This window comes from Catharus ustulatus, chromosome 1 (genome assembly GCF_009819885.2).
Source record: "Catharus ustulatus isolate bCatUst1 chromosome 1, bCatUst1.pri.v2, whole genome shotgun sequence".
NCBI lineage: Eukaryota > Metazoa > Chordata > Aves > Passeriformes > Turdidae > Catharus > Catharus ustulatus.
This window is the reverse complement of record NC_046221.1, coordinates 143,746,411-143,773,402: the sequence shown is the minus strand read 5'-3', so window position 1 is coordinate 143,773,402 and position 26,992 is coordinate 143,746,411. Positions and strand designations below refer to the sequence as shown.

The window sequence follows — 26,992 nt, the reverse complement described above, 5'->3', positions numbered from 1 at the left end:
ATTTACTGGTGTCTTTTATAGAAAGATCAGCATAGTAAGGAAATTTATCTACTTAACCCTGCTAAAATCATATAAAAAATGAAAACCCACCATACTTGAGTAGGTAAGAAAAATGAGGTTATGTTTTAAAATCTGTCTTTGCAATGGCATGCACCTTCCTTGCCAGCACCAGTTACGTCACTTGAGGTCTGAGCCAAGCAATGTGCGAAGTTTATCTTAAAGATTTGAAGATGCATCTGTATGTCTGAAAGATAATTTACTTTATTCAAGCTCAGTTAACACTTCAGTAGTTTGCTGATACATTAAGTTCACCATGAAAAGAAGGCAAAGTTTGTCTTTTCATGCTGCCAAGAGAAGCTGTCTCATACTGAATTCTCCATTTTTCCAACCGCTTTTGGACCAGAGACTTGACTCCACACATGATGGATAGGTCACTTGCTGGGAATACAAGAAACATAAGTTCAAAGTCTCTTGTAATCAGGTAGACAACACAAACCTTCACCTCCTACCACACAGGGAAATGACTCAGTCATTAGGTTACTGGTAATCCAGTGTGGAGTAAACCTTGTGGGTATGGTTTTTCAGTGGTGAAAAGGTTTCTGTTGGCTTTTTCTTTTTTCTGTTATGGAACAAAAGCAGCAGTCAAACCTCAATTTTATTGTAAAATTAAATTCTTGCATGCTAGCCAGTCCTCAGTAGTATAACTTCCCATCTATTTAGTCTTCTTCATTCAGGGTGTTTGTGCTCACCTTCCCTCCTCCCATGGTGGCACTGAAACACTGGTCCCACAGAATCCTTCTGATCACTGGGGTTGCAACAGCAGACAGACATCCTTCTGACACTTTTGATTTCTCTGTCTCATATACCTGAAATGACCAGAGGTAATTTATGGCAGTCGTCTGGTATTTCTGCTAAGAAACACAGTCTCAGGTCTCAGCCATCACTGAAAAGGAAACAGACAAACCACCACCCAGACGTCATCCCTCCATCCCCATGTGTGCCACAGTTGGCCACAGCACGTGTACAGGAACCTGCCCCAAAGAACCTCCACAAAAGATGTAACTGGTGGGAGACTGTGGGAATGGACATGGAGACATGAAGACAAAGGACTAAAGGGCTTCTTCAGAACCCAGCAGTGCATAAATTGTGTTACACCTTCCATATTTCAAGCTGATCCCTAATCTCACTAATTCCTATGATTTCCCATATCTGTAGCCTTTTTTGCATTAATTTAATTTAAAATGTTGATCTTACTGCATTAGTCAGCAAACACTTTCACTGCTTTCTTTCTCTACTTTAGGTGCTGATGGTTGTCTATGAAAAGTTACTCTTCAGCTGCTTACAAACACAGAGCCAGGGTGATTCAGACAACTATCTGTTCTGCTTTCACTTAGGATTCTGGCAAATGAAGGACAGAAAACAATTTTTTTTTCAAAAATGGTGCCTAAATTTAAGAATAAAATCCATGTCTAAGCACTTAAGCACTTAAATATGTGGTGTGATTTAAAAAAAATTGAATCAAGAAAGTACCAGCAAAGCCAACTGGGAGTTGATGACTTGGAGAATTCCATCCCTAATTTTGTTGTCTAAATAGGAATCCAGGAATAGGGCCCAGGACCTCATTTTGAACAAATTATTTGTATGTATGCTGCCTAGAGCTGGAAGGAATAAACTGGATCATTAATTTCCTCTAAACTGGGAAATCACTGGAATTTTTTTTAAAAGCACTCTTCATGTTATACAGGCATTCAGAAGATTGAATATGATGACTGGGCATTGAAAAGACACAAGGAAGTCTGTTCTCATCCTCCACACAGATGTTAGAGCAGGGTACCAGGTCCTACTGCTTTGGCACGAAGGCCCAGGAGTTATCAATCCGCAACCAGCGTAAGATATTGCTCCTTGCACTGACCCCAGACACCCACCAGCCTGTCAGGCTCATACCCCAAAATTCACTGTTATGTAGTTAGCTGAAACACCAAACTTCCTTTTTCTTCAGCAAACTTCACATTAAAATAAAGAGTCTAAAGAAAATCAGATGTAAGTCTCTTGCTAGGTTTCTCCATCCAATTCCAATGATGGTGTCATGTATTGATTTGTTCTGAGACGCTCTCAAATGACCAGATCTACATCTCTAGTGAGAAAATGGTTTGTATGTGGAAAAGTCTTGATGTTCTCTGAAATGCTTCTAATAGTTGTAATTGTTTCTTTCATATGGCTATCAGGATCAGAATTACCTGAACATGGGAGCTTCCCAAGAGGAACAAATCATCTGTATTAGCAAAGTCTCCTTTCTAAGTCTGGGTGGTGCCTACACTTAACTAAATCAAATTTTACTTAAAAGCTTATTAGAGCTTTTGGCTCCATACAGACATCACATTTCTGGGAAGTTTTGATCAAAAAGCTTGGCATAACTACAATTGCAATATTGTCACAAGGCGCTAAAAGGTATTGATATGTTTAAAACATAAATTCTATGTTCATTTTATATACAAATTATTGCAATTGCATAAATATGAAGGCATTTATAGATTTCTCAGAGTTTTCATCCTCTCTTGGAATCATTCAAACATATTTCCAGCTTACAATAAAGCCTACTAAAAAAAGGAATAGCAACACTGATTTCAGAATTGAACAGACAGCAGCTATTGACTTTTACTAGATCTATTAACAATTTTTTATGGTTTTCATTCTTGATTCTAACTTGAAACAGAATAAACTGCAATAGCTGTCCAGGAAAGCGATACAGTTCTACTGGGTAGTTTTCTTATACTGCTGCCCACCTTCTGATCTCTCCACATTTACATGGTTTTCAATGTCTGAACTGAAACAAACATTCTCAGATGGGCAGTGACAGCCATGAGTGTCGTATCTGCACTTAATGGAATAAAAAACACAAACCAACTTGTCAGACACACCACAGTGTCAAACTCAATTACCTAAGTAAACAGGCAATGGTTAATTTTACTTGCTGCTCACTTTTTTGAAACTGCTTCACTGTTGATTTTTGCAGTCTCTTCCTGGGAGGATTACATCTGCCTGGTTTAAAGTTTCACTTCCAAACATCATGTCCAAAACCTAAAAACTTGCTACAGAAAAAATGTATAAATTTGGGAAAAGATCCTTCCATCTCTGGGGAAAATTAGTCTGGATCCCAAGAGGAATGTTATTTAAGCAAGCCCCATCTATGAGAGAAGCAATGCAAACAGGTTGTAGCCTGCCATGAGGGAAGCCCAGCAGAAACTTCCCACGTGAGCAGTCACTGTAAAAGTGTCTTTCTACACTGCCCTGAGGCAGATGCCTACATGTCACCCAACTGTCACGAGGAACCATAACATCAAGTTCACATTGCAAGCAGTTAAAATACACAGGGAGGATGAGAGAATCATTTTTGCACAACAATTTTTTATTTCAAACACAACCTAAAACCTATCATCATTTTGGCAATGTAAAAGTGCAGCAAATTTTGTCACCTTCTACAGGGCAGAGAGCTAGTAGACCTCTGCTGACTTACTCAAGCTGAAAAGGTGGCTTGTCCTCCCTCCAGTCATCCCTTTGACTTGGATAGAGCCTCCCATCTGGAACTGTTTTCCTGAAGTGATTCACCCCACGCTGCTTCACACACACATATAAAGGCCCAGTGACTGTGAGACCCAATCTGCAGTCACCGCATCATCCTAACAAATCTTTCCACTTCCAGGTCATTCAGCACAGATCACACCCAGCCTCAGACACTCTTAGCACCCACAAGGGATTTGAGCAGACTCAGTCCAAGGCAAAGGCTGACACGCTGACCTTTAGGTGTGCACTGGTCACTCAGTGCACTGAAGCCAGTGATGTGCAAAACCTTCAACAAGGCCAGGATCACTCCAGCAAACTGATCCATCTGCACCCTCACCTCTCCACCAGTCCCAAAGCAAAAACAGATCTTCTGCAAGATTCTTCAGCTGTGGAGATGCCAAGGGGTGAAAAGTGAAGCAGAGGACAGGACAGTCCTTAGCAGGAGCAAGATCCTGTGGGGAGACTCATGGCAGAGTGCAGCCCTGGCGGCACTGGGCAGAGCTCAGGTGCTGTGCTGGGGCTCCAAGCACCATCATGGCCCTGAGCACCAGCTCTGCAGGTTCTGGGCACTGCCAGGCCAGCCTTGTTTGTCCTTCTCACCAGGACTGCTCAGCTCTGGGATCCTGAGTGCAGATGAATGGCCATATTGCTCTTTGCAGCAGCGGAAACCCTACTATGGCTCTGGGTTGAATAGGCCTGTGTGCTTCTCCAGCCTTTTTTCCTTCCTGATAAGCACTGAAAGGATTGCACTGCTTTGTACAGGGGACTTACTCATCACAGGGCAAAATAAATTCACCTATGAAGTGCACTGATAAAGGTTTTTCATTTCACATCCAGCAGCTGAGAAACAACTTTACCAGGTGATGGTGGGGTTGATTTCTTTTTTCTTTGGGTTTTTTTTTCCAGTTTTTGTATGTGTAGGTTTGTTGGTTTTTTTTTTTTTTTTTGGTTGGTTGGGATTTTGTTGCTGTTCTGCTGGGGGTTTGGGGGTTTTTTGTGTATTTTTTGTGGGGAAAGGTTTGGGTTTTGTTGTTTGGGGTTTTTTTTCCAGTTTATTTTTAAAAGGCAGATTAATGACCCATTTATTCCTGGTAGCTAGTCTCTTGGTAGACTCAAGTAGTCTGCTGTACTACCGTAAACAGTAGTAGTACAGTACTACTTGCTGTAGTTAAGCAATACTCCTAACATTCTATTCATACACTAAACAAGTACTAAGTAATGTTTTGAGAAATACTAACCCCCATTAATTTTCTAGACAAAACCACAGTCAAAAGCTGTACTAATCCTCCTTGACTCTGACACCAACTTGAAGGAGGGTGGGTGCAATCCTTTCCTGCATATGGGGGCATGTGCACATCACACAGCAGTGTTTCACTGGAATCTCTATGGTTTAGATTATAACGGAGTTTTGAGTTTAGAGCTGAATATCTTAAATTACAAGAATTATTATTGCAAACCTGACTGCAGCTACAGTTGGTGTTCTTGGAAGATGAGAGTGCAAGTAACAAGAAGCTAACAAATTCATGCCAGTAAGTCAAGTTTAATTTGCTTTCCTTTTCCCCTCCCTTCTAAAGCTGGCTGAAGTGCAAGTTCCACTGTAAATGCAGTGACTAGCAAACATGGATGCCATTACAAATACAGCACTGCCAAGAGGAAGTCCTTCGTTGACTAAAACAGAGTTTCCAATGGCAACTGCAAGATATTCTGGGCACTGAACTGAAGAGATTTAGGGATATATTCTAAACAAGATGTGCTTTTTGCAGCAACATAATATGAATTGTATAACATTTGGAAAAAAGGTTTTGAGGAAGTCACCATAACTTGTATCGCGAAGGCAGAACTGGAGAATTTGGTGGTTCTTCAATGACTTTTACCTCATCAGGTAACACTGAGCTCTCCCTCTCAAGCCTATTACCAAAGTATGGTCGAGAAAATAAAGATACAGTCATTGCTACACAGCCTGGCATTGCAAAGGTCCCAAGCTTTCACTGACAACTGAAACAATATGAAAATATGGCCTTTTATTTTGGAAAGAGACTTAATGCTTGATAATATTTTTGTGTAGCATTTGTCACTGTCAGAGCACAATACAAAACATAATGAAGTTCATTTGTTAATTAAGTAACCCATTCTCTGAAAACCTATTCTTTAATGCAACACAGCATCCGTAACATTACAAAATCATTTACTAGAACTCCAGTTACAAAGATCATATTATATGGTAGCTTCTCTCCTCAGCAAGCCCTTTCTTGCTGAGAGTGCAGGGCATTTCATGCAGTTACTTCCCCTGCAGAGGATTTTTAAACTTTATTTTTAAATTTGAATATGGAAAATATTCTCAATTTCCATTGCTGCAATTCAACAGTTCTGTCAGAGACTGTCCATGCATTTTCATAGGAGTAATTTATTTAACCTTGGAAGTAATCACAAACTTGTCAGAAATATTTGCAAGGTTAACTTTTAAGCTATACTTTGTGAAAAATTTTCCAAGAAACAAGCACAAATCAAAGTGCTAAACAGTAATTTCAAAGAGATGCTAAGCAGTAATGAAAATGAGAAGGTGCTAAACAGCCAAATGACATGAAAATTGTCATCAAATAACTGAAAACAAGAAACAGGACAAATTTCCTTACAGAGAAACTGATATACTAAATACCCAAGTCTGACATTGCTATATTAAAAGCTGCCTCTGAACAAAGCTTTATATACAACACATTTCAGCAGGAGATGCCTGCTACACAAAAATACTGCACTGCTGGTTTTTAATACCTTGGAGGTAAAATGTTATGCACTAAGTAATTTTAACCTTCAGTGCAACTTTCCACCATTCTTAATTTAAAATGCAACCAAGTTGTATGAGATGTAGGCACGACAGAAAAAAGTACTTATGAGGGCTTAAAACTCTAGATGGCACACTCATACAATCAAAGACTACAACAGAAATACACAGGACCAACTATGATATGTTTTCCACCCAAAACATATATAATCTAGTCACACATACTGTTCTGAGGCCAGTTTGTGAATTTTGTGAATTATTATTATAAAAGGCTGTGCACTATTTCCCCAAGTTAAAATTGGATTATTTAATATAACACTATGCAGTACTTGCAGTTTTGTATTTCAAGAGCAATGAATTAATCTATTTTATGATTCCACATACAATTAATTCTCATGGTATGGCATCCATTCTGTCACACCCCAGCCTACCTCACGGATAACCTGTCAGATCCTTCATGTTTCTTGAAGGCCTAGTCTCACACAAAACACAGCTCAGTTACGCACATTTTCAAGCTTTGAAGAAGAAAGTTTTTGTTGCTGGTGTGTTTTTAAGAAGGAACTCAGCTTTGCTTTATTACATCAAGTCCAGGATCATAACAAAGACATTTTAATATACAGTTTTTAACCTATCTATCTATATAGATTAGGCAGTACAAAATCTGAAAGTCTAGTTATCTTGGATGGTTGTAAGAGCCATGAAAACAACATTGCAATACTGGTATTAGACTTTGCCAAGAGTATGTTGCTGCTGTTACACAATCTTACTGAAGCTGTAGTAAATGAAATTATAGCTGTGCAACTGAATTGCCACAGTACACATCTGAATAACATCCAGAATGATCAGAAGTGCAAAATGCTTGAACTAGAGTGTTTGACTAATTATCTGAGTAAATGAACAAGTGCCTAAAGACAAACAGAACACAGTTTTACGTTGTGCTGGATGCTTCATGTTGATGGTGTAACAAACACTACCCCCAGTAAATGCAAGGCAGCTGAACAAGCTCTCATGTCACCCTCACAGTGCAGCACCCTTTGCTCCATGTGGAGAAGGCAAAGCACCACAGCAAAGGGGTGCCCATACCAGGGACACAGAACACTAGAGACCAGCACAGAGACCCAGCTGAAATTCATCACATGAAACACATGTACAAGAAAGGACACAGAGAAGGAAGAAAAAACAAAGGGAATATGCGTACACTGACTGGAGAATTATGTGAACATGGAAGCATTTGCCCACAAAGCCACAGAGAAGAATGTCTTTGGCCTTAAGCCAGTATAACAGTACCTCTGAAGCAAAGTCCATGGGTAAGTTTTCTCCATTTCTACAGTACTAGATACCAATTCATTAAGAACACCCTTAAGAAACTTTCTTCTCTAATAAAGTGTCTCATAATCATTCCTTGATGTATTTTCCAGAAAGTGTACCTCTGTAGCATGCTTTTACACTCTTAAATATGCAAATAAAATATTTAGCGTATGTTATTAATTCACATATATACACCGATGATTTCCATTTGCAAGTTCAATAAGTCACTGCATTTTTTTTATCATTTAACAAGTTTATTTCTACAAATTATGGCTTAGAAGCATACTGTACATACAAAAATCTGAGGAGACTGATGTGCAGCATGTAATTTCTTTATGTTGTTTATGTGGATAAGTTATTCATTTCAGTGGGCATTCATCATAATCTCTTATAGCAGCAATAAATAGGCATTTTACTTTTCATAAAATGTTATTTTATATAGCACGTAATCAATACAAAATTAACTTTTAACAGCACTAGAGTAACATAACCCACAGGTCATTACAGGTTGAGTGTGGTATTGGAAAATTTCATATGAGATCTCTGTGCCAAGCTAAGACTGAGTGATTTGCAAGGTCTCCAACATGTCTTCCACTGCCTTCAAGGAATATTTAGTTTCTTTCTTACTGCGACCTGCAAACTAAACAGGAAAGAAAGCATTGTTATTTGTCATATATCTAAAATTCTATGTCTAAATCCTGTGAAAATAAGTTCTACACACCAAATACCAATAATTAACCCTATTTACTACAAACTTAAAAGCACAAAAATAAATCTCAGAATTTTTACCAGAATACAAGCTGTATCACCTTCTTCTCTGAAGCAAAGAAAAAATACTTTCTGTTAAAGCAAGACAGAAAAAATTCTACTAAACAAAATTCCCTACAAAATAATCCAACAAAATGTAATTATATTTCATGGTTCAAAGTACCCATTAGGGATGACATTGTACTTGATTGTAGCCCACGATTAAAACAGCAGTTTCAGAGAACATTTTTAAATAAAGTCTGTCTTGATAAGAAAGAAAGATACAGCTTAATACTACCAGTGGCTTTAGAAAGGAAGGGGTAGAAGGATAGGAAATGTTGACCACCCCGTGTTGAACTCAAAAGGATTTTTCTAATGGTACTGACAATTCCCATCACTCATCAGCCATATCTAACAGATGGGATTCATTGGCCAGGTTGGTCTTTAATGAAACTCCTAACCATTTTTAACACACCTGCACTAAAAAGTTTTGCATTTCTGGTTAGGAGGGGTAGTAAAGAAATTACAGAAAGAGTAACTAAAACTTGCTTCTAGTAAAACAGCCTATTCTCTACTTAAATGTTAACATCTAAACACTCAATAAATTTTAAATTTGAAGTTTTTTATTTCAAATACCACTGGTGTCTCGCATAGTTAGTCCTTGATTTATAATGTGTCCCTTCTCTCTTGTAATTAACTTAATTTAGCAAACTCTTCATGACCTGTTAAGAAAGATTAAGTCATCAAACTCAGGTAATATCACACCAGCAACAAGCTGCAGGACCTGTTAACCTGCTTTTGACCCCCAGACTACAATCTAGCATTGTGATTCCCAATCAGCACTGAGTGTTTTAAAAAATAATTTTGGCACAATAAATGATAAGCTATTTCAAATCAAACAGTTAGAAGAAATTTTGTTACTGTGACAACAACTTTACAGTTGTTTACTTTGCAACACTTTAGAGATGTACTGAAAACACCATATTGTCATGTTTTATATTTCCAGGTGATTAACTGGTGTACCAGGTTTTGATTCTAGTAGTATATATAAACCCATTCTTCAGGTTGTGCAGTTTCCACAGTGACATGCAATAGTCAACTTCAGAGGAAAATCCAAGATTTCTTCACACACTCCAAAGTGAAAGCAACAACTTTTGCTTATATCTGATTGAATAAAATATCCTCTCTTTGTTCACATTAAACAGACCCTTGGAAATTCCAAATTCTTTCACAAGCCAGTTTAAAAAACACAAGTCAAAAGTTTCAAGTGAAAAATTGTTTCAAATTCAAAGCATTCAGAAACTTCAATAAAAAAGCACAGAAGCCTAAATATATTGTGGTCAAAAAGCACACTTGGCACAGCACGCAGAGAAAAGCTTCAAAATAAGAAAAATTTTGCTTATTTCAGTCATGGACACTGGAAGAAAAATTGACATGTGACATTAGTTTAAAAAAATGCTACTTGCTAATTTCAAGAGCAGTTGCCTTCATGATACTGACATGTAGTTTAAGCTGAACAAATAAAACCAACCTCTGCGTCATAACAACCAGAAGCACACTTGGAAATGTAATCACTTCAAATTTGCCCTGACGAACAATTATTTTGTCTATTCAGCCATTACACAGCAATTTGACTGATTGAGCTGGAATCCATTTCTTAAATCATGATTTAATTTTCTGTTTCCCAAATGGTTAGTAACAAAATCACCTCTCTCCAGCCATAAATAACATGTAGATTGCTAACACAGAAGAGTTTAGCAATGTACCCAAGAAGCATGTATCTGGAAAATTACTATGAGTAGGATCACATTAAAGATTTTTGTGAGCATTAATCAAACTTGCCTGCCTCTGCTGAAATGCTTCTACCAGAGAACATGCTAAACCAATTACCTAATTGAAGAGCACCAGGTAGCCTTATTTTGTTTCGGTGTTAAAGTAACTGTGACTCATGTCCTCAGTTAGAACAGACAGAAGTTCTTCTCAGGATCTGCACATATGGAATGATCCAGTTTCCCAGTCATAAGGCCAAAGCAAGCTTATAATAATAATAACAAACTTAAAACTAATTATTTGAATAAGAAGTACTTTACTAACTTCTGAAATAAAATATTAAAATTAGATTTTTATTTGGGTCTTTTTTTCCACCCTATCAATTAAATTTAAGAAGCCTGGAGCATAAGGGCTTTTTTTTTTTTTTTTCAGAGGAAGTGTTAGCATCCAGGAATTCCAGCTCTGTACAGCAGCCCTAGCTATAAAACCTTTCTGTCTTCCTGAAGAAGTTTACATTTCTCCTAGATTAGACACAGATGAGAAGTATTAATCAGCATGGATGGTTACATAACTAACATCAAAATAAGTATATTAACTGGCTGGAGTGTCAAATATCTGTGCATCTCAGAATTTTTTTAAACTATTCTTTATCACAAGTTTTCCTGTAAAGACAGTGCTGCACAGTCTTACCAACACTGCTGATATAAGAGTATCTTTCTATATTTAAACACTGCTTTCTTTAAATGACAATATATAACGAAGTTCCTCTGATTTCACAGACCAATGCACAGGAAAAGCAAATATCAAGTGCCAAAGCACACAGCTTGAATGACAGAATAATTGAAAGAAGGGGACCAGTAAAAATATTTCAAGTAAATTGCATATAAAATAAATTTTAAAATAATTAAATAATTAAAAAGAAATTATAGCCAGCCATTTGAAAAAGTAAAACCAGTTTTCCAAAATTAGTGAGCAAACTGCTGGCAATTCAAGTTCAAATCCAAACTGGAGAGATCTCACTGCAAGACAATTGTTCAAAAGTAACTTTTTGCACTAATAACTTTGAATTTGAAGTTACAAATTCATACAATTTGTATAGACATCCAAACCAGGATTCTAAATGCATCTTGCTCTCTAGAACCTGATCACCAGAAAAATTTCATTTAGCAGTATGAGAATGTCCAACCAATAAAGCAAGTCAATGTCAAACCCAACAAGCTTTTAAGGCTCTTACTTCACTTTACAGGCAGATAATGCATGGAAAGTGGGGAGGATTTATAGAGATCATATAAATATCCAGCTTAAAACCTGTCTAGACATACCCTCCCACTAAGGCAGGAACACTGTAAGGGCTTCCCCTGGCACAAGTGACCAAGGTTTCATCCTCGGGTCCAAATGGTGACAATTTCCAACTGCTCAGCTCACCGAGGGAGCAACAAACCAACACTGACTCATGGGGGAACTGTCACCTAGTGCATCATCTAACACCACTGGCTGTAGCTGCTGGATGTTCTGAGTCTCTGACACAGACACCAGAGCAGCCAAATGCTTCTGCAGCCCTGTAACAAGGTCAGGAGGGTCGGGCTGGGGATGTCCTGCCCAGCTGTGCTTCCTAGAGCTTCTTGTGGTTCTTCTGGGAAGAAGAATGGGGGTATTCATCCCATTTATTTACCAGACCCTGGCATGAGCTTGAACGCTTTCATTTTCTCAAGGGCTGAATTTCCCCTAAGATTCTAATCATACAGTGCTCTTCACTTGATATCCCAAACAGCTAACAAGAGCAGCTAAAGTAGGCTGTACATACATATATATTTATATATGTATATATCTCCATATATATATGTGTGTATATATCCATGTATGTGTTAGTTGTGTTAACTCTCGTGAGCATCAACCAAAAATGCTTAAAGTAGGATCCAAAAGAGGGCCACAGAAACAGTAATAAAAATTTCAAACTAGAAGAAAAAAAAAAAACCAAAACCCAACAACCAACACCCTGGCCCCAAACTCCTAAACTCCCTGCACTTAGAAATGCCCCCAGTACCACACAACTCCCAATAAAAATCATGATTTATTAGAGACATTATGATTTTAACAGAAAGTCATGTGGAGAAAAAAGAAGAAAAAAAACCCCACCAAAACCAGGTGTACCTGTCTGGATGTGAATCAGTTAACTAGAAATTGCCATAATTAAACATCCATTATATTTAGAACCAGGAGATGCCTATGTCCAGGTCTTCTAGGCCATTCCACAGCCAACCCTGCTTTTAGATTTCCATCCTGATGCAGCCTGGAAAGGGCTGTTTCCCAGAAGTGCTAACAAGTTGCTACCAGTACTTTGAACTCCAGTCACAATATTTACTTAAAACACGTGCAAATCTGCTCTAATCTAAGCACTTAATTTTACACAGCTGTAAAACATGGAATACTGGTTTTTACTAAAAATTCTCACATCTTTTAAAATCTGTTTTGTCAATTAGGAATCCGTGGTCTATTCCATTCTTTGACAGTTTTTTGTGTGTTTGGTTGCTTTGGTTGGATTTGTGTTAGGAGGCTGGGTTTTTTTTTTTCTTTGGGTTGTTTTTGTTATTGGGTTTTTGTTGTTGCTGGTTTTTGGGTTTTTGTTTGGTTTTTTGGTTTGGTTTTAATCCTGCAATACTTGAGTTTTCCATCAGAGCTGTGCTTACAGGAATGTCAGGCAGACTTCAAGTCAAAAGAAGACCTGGTTATTTATGAAACATCAGACAAAGTAGCTAATTCATACACATCCTACCATCATGAGCAGGTAAATGGCTTATTAATGAAAAGCAGAGCAATTTAAAAAGCAGAAGAGCAATAGGCGCATAACTGTAAAATGCTTCATTATGTTCCCAGAGAGACAATGCTCTTCACTGTCCAGTCAGAAGCTACAGGGCCAATTAGGAGAAATGGAAAATACCTCTAAGTTGGAATATATCAGAAACACATCAGCCACAAGAAGCTGCATGCTTGGCAAGGGACTGAAATGCAATATGTATTAAGAAAACTGCACTGGCTGTAAAAGGAAAATCAAATTTAATTCCGTAATAGATGGTGCTTGTAAAAAGGTTATTTGGTAGTATTAACTGTGAAATTATAGCAACAAGAAAAAATATACTGGGTTCCAATACAGAAATATTGCAGAGAGAAAGATGAGTTACATTATACAAAGTCTTTGCATTTAATATCAATACTTTTTCTCAAAACAAGAAGTCGTGGGGTGAACTCGACAGTATGATGTCGATGTACAGGATCACTTTATATATAAACTTTGATTTGCAGATCATTACAAATAGCTGTAAGGGAGTCAAACAGACGTAATATATTTGGGATACACAGACAGCAGAGCCTATGAGCCAAAACATGTTTTTATTCATAGTTATAGGAAGAAATATAGGCTTATAATACAATAGGAAATATAAAACTTCACACATAGGTTTTCAGAAAGTTGAAAAGACTCCCAATGACTTCAGCAAGCTTTGATTATGGCCTACAAAGTCTATGTTTTCCACAAATCAATGAGCACTTTTCTACAAAACCAATTTCAGTCACAAATACTAAGGCAATTAAACGTGATCTTGAAAGGTTAGAGTAAACTCAAGGACAACAAAAATCCTAGAACTTTCATTTGTTTTCTAGTAAAAAAGAAAGGGATAACAAAACCACTCTAAGAATTAAGACATACCAAGTTTTACCAAAATAGTTGTAGAAATAAGTCTTGAAGGTCAATATTACAATAATGTATATTCAGTTAATGTTAGTAGGAAAAATTGGTTTAAAGCTATTAAGTAAATGATAGTAATTAATAACTGTAAAATATCAACCTTATATTAATTAAGTTTTCCAGGAAATCAAACAGAAGCAGAATGTAAAAAATCCAAGTAGATTATGCTGATTTACATGTCATATTTAACCTCTTGAACAGCAGCTGATAAAAGCGCAGAAAAGAATTTCAGAGCATGTTATGAGTATCATAAAGGAATGAAGTACTAACCTGGTAGGCTCTGTTTATTTGGTTTGCTGCCCAGCCGGCATATTTCATATTATCTTTCTTCATTTTTGCACTTGCTTTTGGATTGGAAGCAATATGACTGGCAGACTAGGAATACAATAAAATAAAAACAAAACCCAGTGTAATTATAAAATGTATGTGCACGAAATAAACTGAGAACATTCTGCATCCTTACAGTCCAAGCCCCGTGCACAGTGATAATGCAAAAACACAAAAAAAATTTTAAAAGTTACCGGTAAACAGCATCCAGATTAGAAAATTATTCACATATTAGCCGTCCCTGAGTGTAAGCTGCATTTCTGGTGTGGGAGCAAAATTTTAGTCAAAATGGTGTGGCTTGTAATCGTGAAATTACTGTAGTTTTCCACATTCAAATTGTTACCACCGACAATATAAAATACATCAATTGTATGTCCAAACTGCCATCAAAAACATGACACCTTTCCCTGCAGCATCAGAAAACACATTTTAAAAGCAGATAAGACTCTATATAAAATATGCCCACCTTCACCTGAAAGAATAAAAGCTATTACTTAAGAACCAAATAGAGTTTTTTACCTATATAAATAAATCCACTATGCAAGGAATCACTGCTACTGTGCTGGTCTTTTTCTGCAGTTCATCACCCTCTAGAGAGGAGCATGTCTTTAAATCCTTTTTCAAGAAGTTACCTTCCTGTGCCAATAACTATAACTCTTTTGAAAGTACAGGCAAGACTTAAAGGTTAAGAGCACTTCAGTAAGGAATAATTACTAGCACGAAATTATCCATACTCCAAATGTATATAAAATACTCTGTAGTTGTAAAACAGTGTTAATAATCTGAGCTATTAGGTTAAAAATCTGGGGGAAAAAGCAAAATAGCAAAGGGCAAAGAATAATATAAATGCATAAACATATTCAGAATGATAACATGGAAAATATATAATCATGCTTACCATGTAAAGTCCAAACAGAGCTCTCATATTTCTGTTGTTAAGCTTCAGTGCTTGTGCAAAATACTTTCTTGACAGCTCAAGGTTTTCAAGCCCCCCCTGAGTGTATTTAACCTGTAAAAATGGTAAACTCCTGAAACTTGCATGTCATTCATACCTCAGGCATTCACTCTGAAGCAATGATATTATAAAAATTCTTCCAAGTTTGTGTCACATGATATTTCAAATCAGGTGCATCCTATCAAAGGCCAAATACTGGCCTGGGAGAAATCCAAGCTTTTCACAATATATACATCTAAAATATTTAACTACAGGAAAAAAAATTAGCATCAATTTAATTAATGCATTGCTACAAGATTAAGAAACGATTATTTTTCATATATAAATACTTGAAATCTTAGGATTATCTCTTATAAAAAGTAGCACAAACTTAAATTCTGACTACTAGGAATCCACAGTGACACTGTGCTCCCACAGCATGCATGAAAACAGTTCACAAAATAACACAATGCTTTTCATTATGTATTCAAATTAGCACACAATGTTTAGAGGATTACTCTATTGTTTTTCTTCTCATTTTTCCAGATATTAGATCAACAAAAAGAGGGATAAATACAAGGAGATATGCTTCAAAGTCTTTCTATGAGAAAGCTACTTAGGCTTTCAAGTTTTAATGTCAATCCAATTTTATCTATGTTAACTAAACAAATAAAATCCATTCTAAGCAGTTAATAGTATAATTTAGGGGAAAAAATACAATCTGGAAAAAAATTAATTCAAATGGCTAAAACTTTGAGCTAAAACTTCTAACTTTACCTCCAGTTTTTACCTTTCTTCCACCAGTGCTCCTTCAGGCAGAATTTGGTACATGGATTGCAAAATCTGAGTCCTCAGTAACAGGCAATATATCATACCCTCCTAGGCAGCTTTGTTGTAAAAAAGTTTAACTTCTCATGCACTTAATTTGAAAAGTGCATAAAAACTTCAACAAGAAGAGTTCATTTAAAATTAGCTTTTATCTTCAATAAGTCCTGCCCTAACTGTTATATTTAGCTTAGTCACACTGTGACTGAGTCACTGAGTAAAAAAACAGTTTTCGGAATATGTTCAGTTCTATGAGATGTTAACATTCTCTGTGAACTCTTTCAAATCTCCTAGGGAAAAATTAAAGAAACCATTTTCACCACTTCTGTAACATAAAACAGAAAATGTAATCAAACATAATTGATTTTTCTGAAATACCTACTTCAGCATATTGTTGACAATATAAGTGGTTGTGTGGATTAGTCATCATAAGCTCCTCTAAGCAGAAGGCAGCCTTTGCATAGCTGAGGAATGCAAAAAGCAGTGATAAAATGAAACATGAGCACACAGCTCTTTGCTTCAGTTTTTTTACAGCACAATAAAAATCTTACTTTTCTCCCCATAAAATCACATGATTCACAATTAATAAAAACATTTCATTTTTAAATGATGTTTAGAACCACGCTACTATTTTTACATCATAGACGGGGAAAATACACAAAATGTAATGATCTAGGTATAAATGGAACAGCTCATGAAAATAATATACTCATCTCTTATTAATAAAAGTGCCATTTCTTATCAGAAGGAGTGATGAGTAGAAACTGTTATTAAGTACTGTAAGACACTGAACTGAGATGACAAAATACAGTAATTTCATGACTATAAGGTGCACCCTTTTGACTATAATTTTGGTCTGAACCCGGAAGTGCGCCTTATAATCCAGATGCGCCTTATATATGGACAAAGTTCGGAAATTTGCCAACCTGGAAGTGCAAGCTGAGAGCCGAGCTGGGACCTGCGGGAGCTGCGGCTGCGTGGGGGGAGCCGGGACCCACCGCGGCCACCGGAGGGACGTCGGGAGCCGTGAGCCGTGCCAGCCGGCGCCAGGGGCGGGCGGGAGTGCCGGGGCCCGAGGCACAGGGATGGCGCCTGGGGCTGCATTTAAAGGCTACACCGATCTGTGAAAAATGTTTGCAAATTGAGCACCTGTCAGTAATTTGTTACTTTGTTGCGAGTGGCGCAAATCCTCGCTGCAAAAAAAAAGTGCGCTTTATAATCCGATGCGCATTATAGTCGTGAAATTACTGTAATTAATTTTTTTCCTAAGAAAATTCAGCTACCTGAGGATTCATAAACACAGCTACAATCACAGCATTTACAGTCAATTAACTTTACCTGCCAACAGTCAATTACAGAACTCAGATTTTAAAAAAAACCCAACAGTTCAAATCAATGTACAAAAATAGCATCAGACCTCTCTAAATGGGCAAATTCTTACTTGAAAAGGCTAGTCCTTGAGGGGTTTTTTAGTGAAATCTTTCAGAAACCATTAGGAAGTCAAGCTCAACATGCAGGTTTATTGAGAAGAATCTTAGCTTTGTAATCTTTCAAATAACACAATTGTCTGTAGAATTTGCATTGTCTGGAGATATGTGATAGCACTATTGCACAGTTTATGCGATAGGATTCCAAAATTCTGAGATAAAAGGCTTATAATGACAGTGTGGGTAGATATTTAATATCACAGTAAAAGCAATTTAGCAATTATGAGACCATATTAAACTATATTATCTGTAAAATCTTGTATCCTAAAATAAATACGTTGTGGTTTTTTCCAGAGTATGTTATGATAGTCATGTATCCACATCATTTGTTAATCTGGAGATAAAAGGGCAGCCACCTCACTCTCCAAAAGCAGAAGCCAGTCCTCACTGCATAACAGGGTAAACTGAAGACTGTGTAAACCTTGTACATCTCCGTGCGTTTACGAACACACAAGAGCATGGTGATTTCACAAGCCCTGTGACTTGGGACCCTGATAAAACATATAAGCTGATGAATTGCCTTCTTTTGTAAAATTTAATTTTTAGTTGCTTTTAGCCAAGAGCCCTATTTTTTCCCTATTATCAAAATAATAATAATGATATTCATGGAAGTATAGTGAGGACAGTGAATTCTTTCCGTGAACTGAAATTCTACATACTGCTTTTTATTGGAATTACAGACCAAAACAAATACAAGCAAAAGCAATTTCTTTCTCAGGTTTTATTGCACAATTTCATAATAAATACTATAGCAAAAAAACCCCAACTCAATAATGGAATACGTATGTTTGCAGCACTCCATCATTCATTTTTGTACTGACAGATTTGACAAGTTTAAGTATCTTTCTTGCCAATTTTTTTTTAAAGTAGCTATTTTCTTGGAAAAGTGGCTGATAGATTTCCCCAAACAAATGGAAATCTAGGTATCAAAATTCTAGTTTATTCCTGAAGTCATCATTTAGAAGAGTTTAATAATTATTTTCTTTGAGGATGGAGTGCAAGGAGAAGTGACTGGGGAATTATTTTTTCCTCACAATGAGAATGGCTATTTCTTCCCCGACAATTTGATTCTTTTACTACCCTATGAAAAGGAAAGAAGGAAACAATGTGATATAATTCAGGCTGGGCTGAAGAACTAAAGAAAGAGGGGGGAAAAAAAAGATACGCCTTTGGGTGGAGGTTTGAATTAATGCTGTGATATTAGAAAACCTGCACTAAGGCTTTGAGCTAATCCTCTCACACTGGGATTTCCTCCTGTCACTACAGCAATAAAAAAAGCTAACAAAAACATTAAATATCCAATAAGCAAGTTCCTACAACATTCAGCATTCTTGATCGCATTGGGTTTTGTACCCAGGCGACCAGATGCCTCCAACTCTGGATCCATGTTTTGCTTTGTAAGGGGGTTTTTAAAGGTTACTAAAAGTTCTGGGAGAGGTAGGCTACAAGAAAATTGGAGTGTTGTTTGCTGTGATAGATTGATTTTAGAAGTAAATAATTTAACATCTCTAATTAAAGTAAAATGCATAACTTGAATGAAAAATAATGGGAAATAAGTGCTGTTCTCTGCTGCACTCAAACCACTTCTTTTCAACATCAGATTTTTAAAAATTACTGAAATAAACTCTTTTTATTTGAAAAACAAATGCCTTATTAAAGTATTTGGTAGCCAAATAAGCTTGGTAATTATTTCCAGTTGAGGCCTAGTATATTGGAAATGAGACAACATACTTTATAACACTAGTCCTTAAAAAAAAAAATCAGTAAGGTTTTTGACTTACACAGAGTGGGTTTCAAATTAACAGTTTTTATGTGGACTTGGCAAACAACTTACTCGTGTTCGTTGATGTAAAGTTCTGCAAGTTCATGCCAAGCTTCTTGGTCACCAACAAATCTGTATAGAGAATACAAGAGAGGGAAAAAGGAAAAAAAGAATGTGCAAGGGATTCTGTAAATGACTAGCACTGAAGCAAAAGCGTAAATTAAATGCAAATTCCACTTTAATTAAAAAGATTTATCAGAATAGCAAGACACAATCTGTATTCTTGTAAGACACTCACTGTTCCAGATACTCATTCAGCTCTCGGATGGCCTCGAGATTTTTCCCCTGGGCTTTTCGAATGGCAATCTTACGCTTTCTTGCTGCCTATGGGTTGACATTAATAAAGGATTAGACCTCATAATTCCCTGGGTTTTTGTAAGGAAAGCAATTTGACTGTGCAAATTATTATCTCAATACCAGTGGAATTCCACTGCAGAGACACTGCTAGGTTGAAGTTTATAAACATACCCTATGACATCCCACCGAGAGACTGAAAACCTCTTCTTACAATCACATTATGTATGCTTTTCTTTAGAGGCACAAGTTGTATGCATTATTTCATTCAAATAAATGACTGTCCAGATTCTGATAATTACAAAACAGCAGGGGATGCTAATCTTCAGCCGTTCCAACAACCCCCACCTTGTCATTCACATCATTCAAGATCCATGACTGTAGAGGAGAAATAGTGATTGAGTCCTAGAGAACCCCCCAGACAGACCTTGGTTGTCTCTGTATAATATGGCTTTCAGCTACTAAAAAATATTCTTGTTGGAGTGCTGAACAGCACCTTTAACTAATGCTAAATACACACCAATTTCCTAAACAAGTCTCATCATTCCTGGAGCACAAAGCTGGCTCGGCAATGCAAAGGGAATAGAGAATAGCCATTGAAATGGCAAAAACGGAGCAGTACTTTGATATGTGGGTAGAAACTTAAACAGCAAAAAAATTAGTTATAAGAATCAAAATGTATTTAAATTTTGAAGTCCACAAAAGTTGTCAGACACCAGAAGGAGGAAAGATATAGAGGATTGTAATAGCTGGTTATTCTGTATTTTAATCCAATATTCCAGCTTCTGAATGATGGTGGTTAATTTTCAGGCCTGTAGGTGTTGTCAGTCTTATAGATTATTCTGAGCTGGAAGGGACCCACAAGGATTTCATCGAGTCCAACTCTTAAAAGAATGGTCTGAACAGACATGGAACCTGTGGCCCTGGTATTACCAGCATCAGGCTCAAACCAACTGAATATCAACACACACTTGAGGTGTGATTCAAAACAAAGGAATCTTCCCAGCTGGGAGCAAACAGCACATCTCAGCCAGCCTGAAAGTCCTCAGAGCAGAAACCTGACAGAATGGAAGGAAAATAAAATTCCAGCATAACAAAACTCAGAAAAGGAATGCCATCAGCTTCCTTCCTTGCCTCTAATCCCTGTGCTCTTGGGTGACCACAACCACTGTGGTCAGATGGGAGACAACAGGCAGTTTGTGATGTCTACATGTACACACACTCTCTTGTACATCACTTCTCCATAAGATAATATTAATGACAAAAAATATAAAGTACACTTCTCTGGTAATTAAGTCCCACTGTTTATCTCCTTCATAGCTCTCATCCTATTTCATACCTTATAAAGAGTTTATAGAGTTGGGTATCACCTTTCAGAAGCCTTGACAGGACAACTCTTCAACAAAATCTTAAATAATTTTAATCTTTGAATTTCAGGTAGCTCTGAAATAAATTTCTTCATGATGTACCCTCAGTTCATAGTCACATACACCCTGCAAGAGTTCTTGTGTATTTACAGCATTTTAAACATAACTACTCTTCTAAATATTTTTTATCCTTCAATCCATTTGAACAAATCAATTGCTTCCAAAACAAGAGAGTAGTACATTAGTTCAAGCACCAACACAGAAAAGCTAGAAATGCTTTTCACACTAAGTTCATTATTTCCTTTTAATTCATCCCCTTTATCTCCCTCACAAACACATACTCAATGGAAATTTAGAGAAAACAACTTAACTGAGGAAAAAAATATTTCCTGCTTCTGATTAAACAAAGGAAGAGAGAAGAGTCATCAGGGGCCAAATCAGAACTCAAGCAGTGTGGCTTCCACTGCTTTTCTGTCAAACTGCAACCTGTGAAGCTACATACATCATTCTACTTTTACCAGAAGACATCTGGCTAAAAGCCATAACTGGCAATTTTAACTGCTGACACATTTATCACTGTAACAATAACACATTCTCTATTTTATTTTTGGTTTTTAAAAAATAAAGATAACAGCATAATAAAAACCAACTTATTTTCTTTAAATTCAAAAAGAATAATCCCACATGCTTATCATCCTGTTATAATAAACAAAACCATAAAACAACAACCAAAAAAGCCTCAACCAAAACTATTGTCTGCTGTCACATTTTATGGAGTTCTCAAAGCATTTGCAAAGCTTTACAAAGCAGGCCCCCCCCTTCTATGGTGGGAACACCAGGGCAGTGTTAACCCACTACCCAAAGCTGACATTATACACAGCCCAGTGACCTGCCCACTGAGTCCGAAACATGAAAAGAGGGAAAATGGCAATAACTGCGTGCACAGCCAAAGGAATGCATCAACCAATTACAGTCAAGGAAGACAGAAGGGTTTTTGCAGGTAACAGACTATCAACTTTATAAAGGTAGCTTTTTAAATGTAGCTCTTGCATTAACAACTCGGTTATTTTCAAAATTTAAAGAAATCAAGAGCCTGATTACAGGAAACCCTTGAGAACAAAAATAATCTATTAAATATATAAAATCAATTAATGCATATGACAACTTAATTTGCAATGGCAAACAGGAACAGTCTACATAAGTCACTCTCCTCTCCATTCCTAATGCAACTCCTTCTATTGCACCAAAGTCAGTCCTCCACAAGAGTCTGGAAACAGGGGTTTTTTTTTTCCCATGGCTGCTTTATTTCTTAACCACAGCACTTCCAAGTAACAAAAATCACAGGAGCCTCAAGACATTAATTTATGAAAAGCTACAACTATTTCTAGTCACAAATATAAGCTGATATTTACCTATAGCAAGCATGTAATCTAATATAATCACATAACAAGGACAAAAGCATTAGACATAATTAACATATTCTGGTGGTAGCACTTAGGAATTAAATGAGTTACATAAACATTCAACAGAATCTCCCTGCTGCACCAAATTCCAAGAAATTTCTTCAAAATTACACGTTTAAAACTTATAAAACTTTCCTCTTTTTCTACCTTCCTCATCACCAAAAATACAGCTGCATCTGGTCTTGGAATCTGCACTCTCTTCACCCTCAAAATGCTGGGAGGTAAGTTTATTTACAGAGAACTCCAAGTTTACAAAAGAGAGGCTCACCCACTCAAAACAGTGCTGACATCCTGAGGAAGAACAAAATCTTGTCTAGTAGCACAGAATTTCTGAAAGTCTTTTTAAAACCACTGGAAAGAATTCAGCAAGGATGCAGAGGTTTTTTTAAAGCAAATTCTAACTTTTTCTATCATATGAATAAAATCATAAAGCCAAGAGATATACACTGAAGTGTTCAGGAGATTTATGATTCATAGGAGTGATATGACAGGTGAAAAAATCAAGACATGAAAACAAATTACTATTGCTCTTAATGGTATTCACTGACTACTCTCCTGACTTCCTATTCCTAGTTTTCCTTTGAATCATAAAGTCTATCAGTTTTTAAATTAAAAAAAATCAGTAATTCCAGTAGTCAGCATGTTAAGAAAAATACATAGAAAATGGCCTGCATTACAACCAAAACGTGGGCCAGCTTGTGTGCTGCAAACTTCTAATTCTTGTTCTCACTTATATTGGCCCTGAGCTCACTGTGTGTCAGCTTAAGTGCTTCTCTGTGAGCTGTGAGTTTCCTGAGCATCCTGAGGACAGCAATATTTACACTCATAGCATCATTTTTTCTTTACTTCCATACAAAATGCTTTACTGCACAGAACCACTGCCAACACTAATAATCACTTTAGTGTACAAAAATAGTTATTTGTTAAGTAAAGCCAGACTCACACCAATTATACAGAAGCTTCACCTAACATTTACATAATATTACCAATTCATTATCTCCCTTACAACCAGCTGATAAAAGAAAACCAGGCATTTTCATGTTTTATTATGTTAAGGGCCCTCTTTACCAAAACCTCACATCTCAAAATACAAACTTGTTTTTAGGAACCTACTGCAAGATACTAAAAAACTGCAAAATGCAGAGTACAAATCTGTTCAATTATTAATTTCAAGTCCACCAAGAATATTCCTGGAAAATAATTTTTAAATACAGGGACTTGAAATTATTTTGACATCTAAGAAGCCTACTAAAATAGTCACAAATAATTACATTGATAAAGATTTAAAAAGTAGCATTCAAGGGGTACATTTCAGTTCTTCACATCACAACAGTAAGACATTCTAGAACAAGCCTCATACAAAAATCAACTCAATCTTCTTTCTCCTTCCACCTTAAGTAAAAAGGAAAAGGCAAAACCTCCAGTGCTGTAACAAGATCTGCAGCATTTGACCACGCAGATACTATGACACAGATTTCCCCCTGAATTTTCCAGAGTTTAAAGCAAAACACTAGAAATGGTTATTGGCTAATTCTGAAAGATCTGTGCATCTTAAAGAAATACGTAAAGAATCAGTACCATATGGACTAAGCTACTTCAGTATGCACAAATTTATTAAGGAGTGAACCTTTCCAAGGCATTTCTTTTAAAGACTAATAATACCCAATCTGGCATAAGAACTAATCCTCCATTTGTCATGATTGTTTTTGATTAGCATTAAGTAGACACCAAATGAAGTGAGGACTTGAACATTTATCAGCTTCTGCATTTCATGGGTAAAACATACCAAGAGAGAGTCTAACATTGTTCTAAATTTCACGGCTGCAAAAAAAGTATTAGTAGGAGACTTTTCAGGGATTAAGACCCCTCGGAAAGGAAGAATTTCTTACCTGTGTAACTACTACAGCATGAAACAGATGATAATTTTCATCTTAAAAAGAAATTTATCTTTAACATTTTACAAAACGTGTATTTGGTCTCTGAGTTTGATACATGGAAATATTTTCCTTCAAACTGCAATATGCAAATCAAAACAGAAGTGAAAACAGCTACAACTAAGATACAGGGGAAAAAATGACACAGATTTGAAAAATAGCACATAATCAAAGATAACCATAATAATGAATTTATTCTTACCAGAATTTCAGATTTTTTTTAAAGTTAGTCGTGCAAGACAATTAAATCTTGCAAACCTATGCAGGCACAGTGTTGAAGCTGCCCCTTTAGGGATAATGTCAAAGCAAAACATAACATTTTGTATCCAATAAACAACCTATAAAGTCTAACACCAGCATAGAGCAAATTAGTAGGAGTTGTACAGGCTGTAAAACTAAAGTCTGGAATTGGAAAACATGAAAAATATTATATAACAACAGAAAGTAAGAACAGTTTACACAGAGGAAAGTAAGGCTTCCCTTAACTACTGGAGTTCTTCAAGGAGTCTCTAAGTGTAGATGAATAAAGATCAATGAATTAAAGATCATCTTTAACTTGAAAAATAATTTTCATAAGCTGAAAGGTCTGAAAGGAACTAGTGTTACCACAGCCTAACAGGGGAAATTCACATGGATAAATAAATAAGTCAAAAGATATAAAATAGAGAAAAAAGTTCTCTGCACTGACAATCCCAGAATCACGTGTATTAAAAATCACTGCTCAGCAGTCTTGATAAGAGATCTATCAAGAGAATTAATAGTGATGTAAAGTTAAATGTTGATAAGGGCTTAATATAGTATAAAGATATATATATTAAGCATAGAGAACAAAAGAAAACAGTAAAGAACAGCATTCATAATAATGAATCATAATGAATACTTTTACTAGCACAAGAAAACAATTAGTGAAATTAAATCTACATAAATGGCTGCATATAGGGTCAAACAATACTAATTTACAATACTGTCTGAATTTGTCCAGTTAAGAGGGAGATACTGGACTTGAAATAAACAGTTCTATAAAACATGAACTCAGTGTTCAGAAATTATCTTAAAAATTCAAAAACCCTGCCCCAAAACCCCAAATCGAAAACACTGTGATACTGGAGTTATAAGAAAAGAATACAGAAGAGACACATCCGTGGCATCACCTTATTATTTTTATGTCCACAATGCTCTTGCATTTTTAATACTGACTGCTGTTCAGTCCTCTCATTTCTCACCCAAATACAGGAAATAACACAGAAATTACATGGAGAATAGCGGGAAAGTTTTAAGGTACAGAATGGCAACAAGAACAGCTGCACATTAGAACCTCTTAGCTTAAAGCGAGGTGCAAAAGATCCCTAAAATAATGAGTATTAATAAAGTGAAAAAAACTGCTTGACAGTAACAGATAAATTCAGAGGCATTAAATAAAATTGTTATATTGAAGGTGTGGGAAAGGGAAATAAACCCCAAATGGGAGATTTGCATAATCCATTAAAAAATTACAACATTTAATTTCTCAATTATGTTGTAGATGTAGGCATGGCAAACTTAAGCAAGATTAAAAAAAAATCTATGCAGAAATTTCATGAAGAGCCATAAAAACAGAGTTATCACTTCTGGCACAGGAAAACTGCAACATGAAGATGAATAGAAACAGGCAGAACAGACCACAGCATACTGTCATTGCCCTGCTCTTATACACTTCTGCTGTCTGCAATAAGTCAAAGCAAGACACAGGACAAGTAAAATGGACTTTTGCCACAACTGCAGTACAGCTGCTTGTCTGTTCTCAAATACTTAATTTCAAGAGACAAAATCTCCATCAACATTTAAAAGCGCTACACGCACAAAACATGGAAAAACGGTGGAATGCACTCTGCCCTCTCACTTCACCGATCATGACTGAACAAGAAGCAAAAAAACCCTGCAATGGCAAAAGATGCTCTGTCAAAAGCAAAAAACCCACTTTTAGGACCACACAGTGCATTCCCAGTTTACCCATCAGTTCTCTTTGGCAACTAACTGAAGTAGCAGCTGCCATTCTTCACAACTCTCACCAACTCCATTCTGTGTCAGACAGTGCCAAGCTATCTTTTTGTATTCCCTTTAAAACTACCACTGTACACACCTATGTTTAGGTCTGGTTCTGTCTTTTCTGGCAGTAAGGCCAATATACTGGCCTCAGAAAATTCTCCCCATTAGTAGATGCTTCATCTGGTGAGCAGTTTTCCCTTCTGCAACTCAGAGCATCGTGTAGATAAAGGTACAAAGCTGCAACATCTTCACAGGAGGTGTCTGTTAAGAATGAATTCACAGCTACTGCAGCAGTTCTAAGGAATTATCACAGTTCAGATGATGAACAGATATCCAGTGCTCAAATTCAGTGCTCATTATTCTCATCTTATTTAGTGAAGACAAGGAGGTAGGAAAAGGAAGGTTACCTATACAGTCAAGACGGTAGTAATGCAGCCACAGAAAGAAATTCAGATATGCATGGTATATAACTGCTGCCTATTCACATGATACTAAGTTCTAAGATTTTGCTCTGAATCCTTACAGTATTCTGGAATCCCAGAGGTCTTCAACCACCTCCTGTGCCTCTTCTGAAATATGTCCAGCTCAACAAAAAGATTTCAGAATA

General features: G+C 36.6%; 1 protein-coding gene across 1 annotated transcript in view; it reads right to left on the bottom strand.

Annotated features, from left to right (window-relative positions):
* Window positions 1–5,567: 5,567 nt before the first annotated feature.
* Window positions 5,568–26,992, bottom strand: part of EMC2 (ER membrane protein complex subunit 2) — a 39,034-nt gene continuing 17,609 nt past the window's right edge. The window contains exons 6-11 of the mRNA XM_033060631.2: window positions 19,541–19,626; window positions 19,315–19,374; window positions 16,376–16,457; window positions 15,133–15,243; window positions 14,178–14,282; window positions 5,568–8,288 (exon numbers count right to left, since the gene is read on the bottom strand). Coding sequence (XP_032916522.1) covers window positions 8,202–8,288; window positions 14,178–14,282; window positions 15,133–15,243; window positions 16,376–16,457; window positions 19,315–19,374; window positions 19,541–19,626 — 531 coding nt within the window. The 3' untranslated portion in view covers window positions 5,568–8,201. The remainder of the gene's footprint in view (window positions 8,289–14,177; window positions 14,283–15,132; window positions 15,244–16,375; window positions 16,458–19,314; window positions 19,375–19,540; window positions 19,627–26,992) is intronic.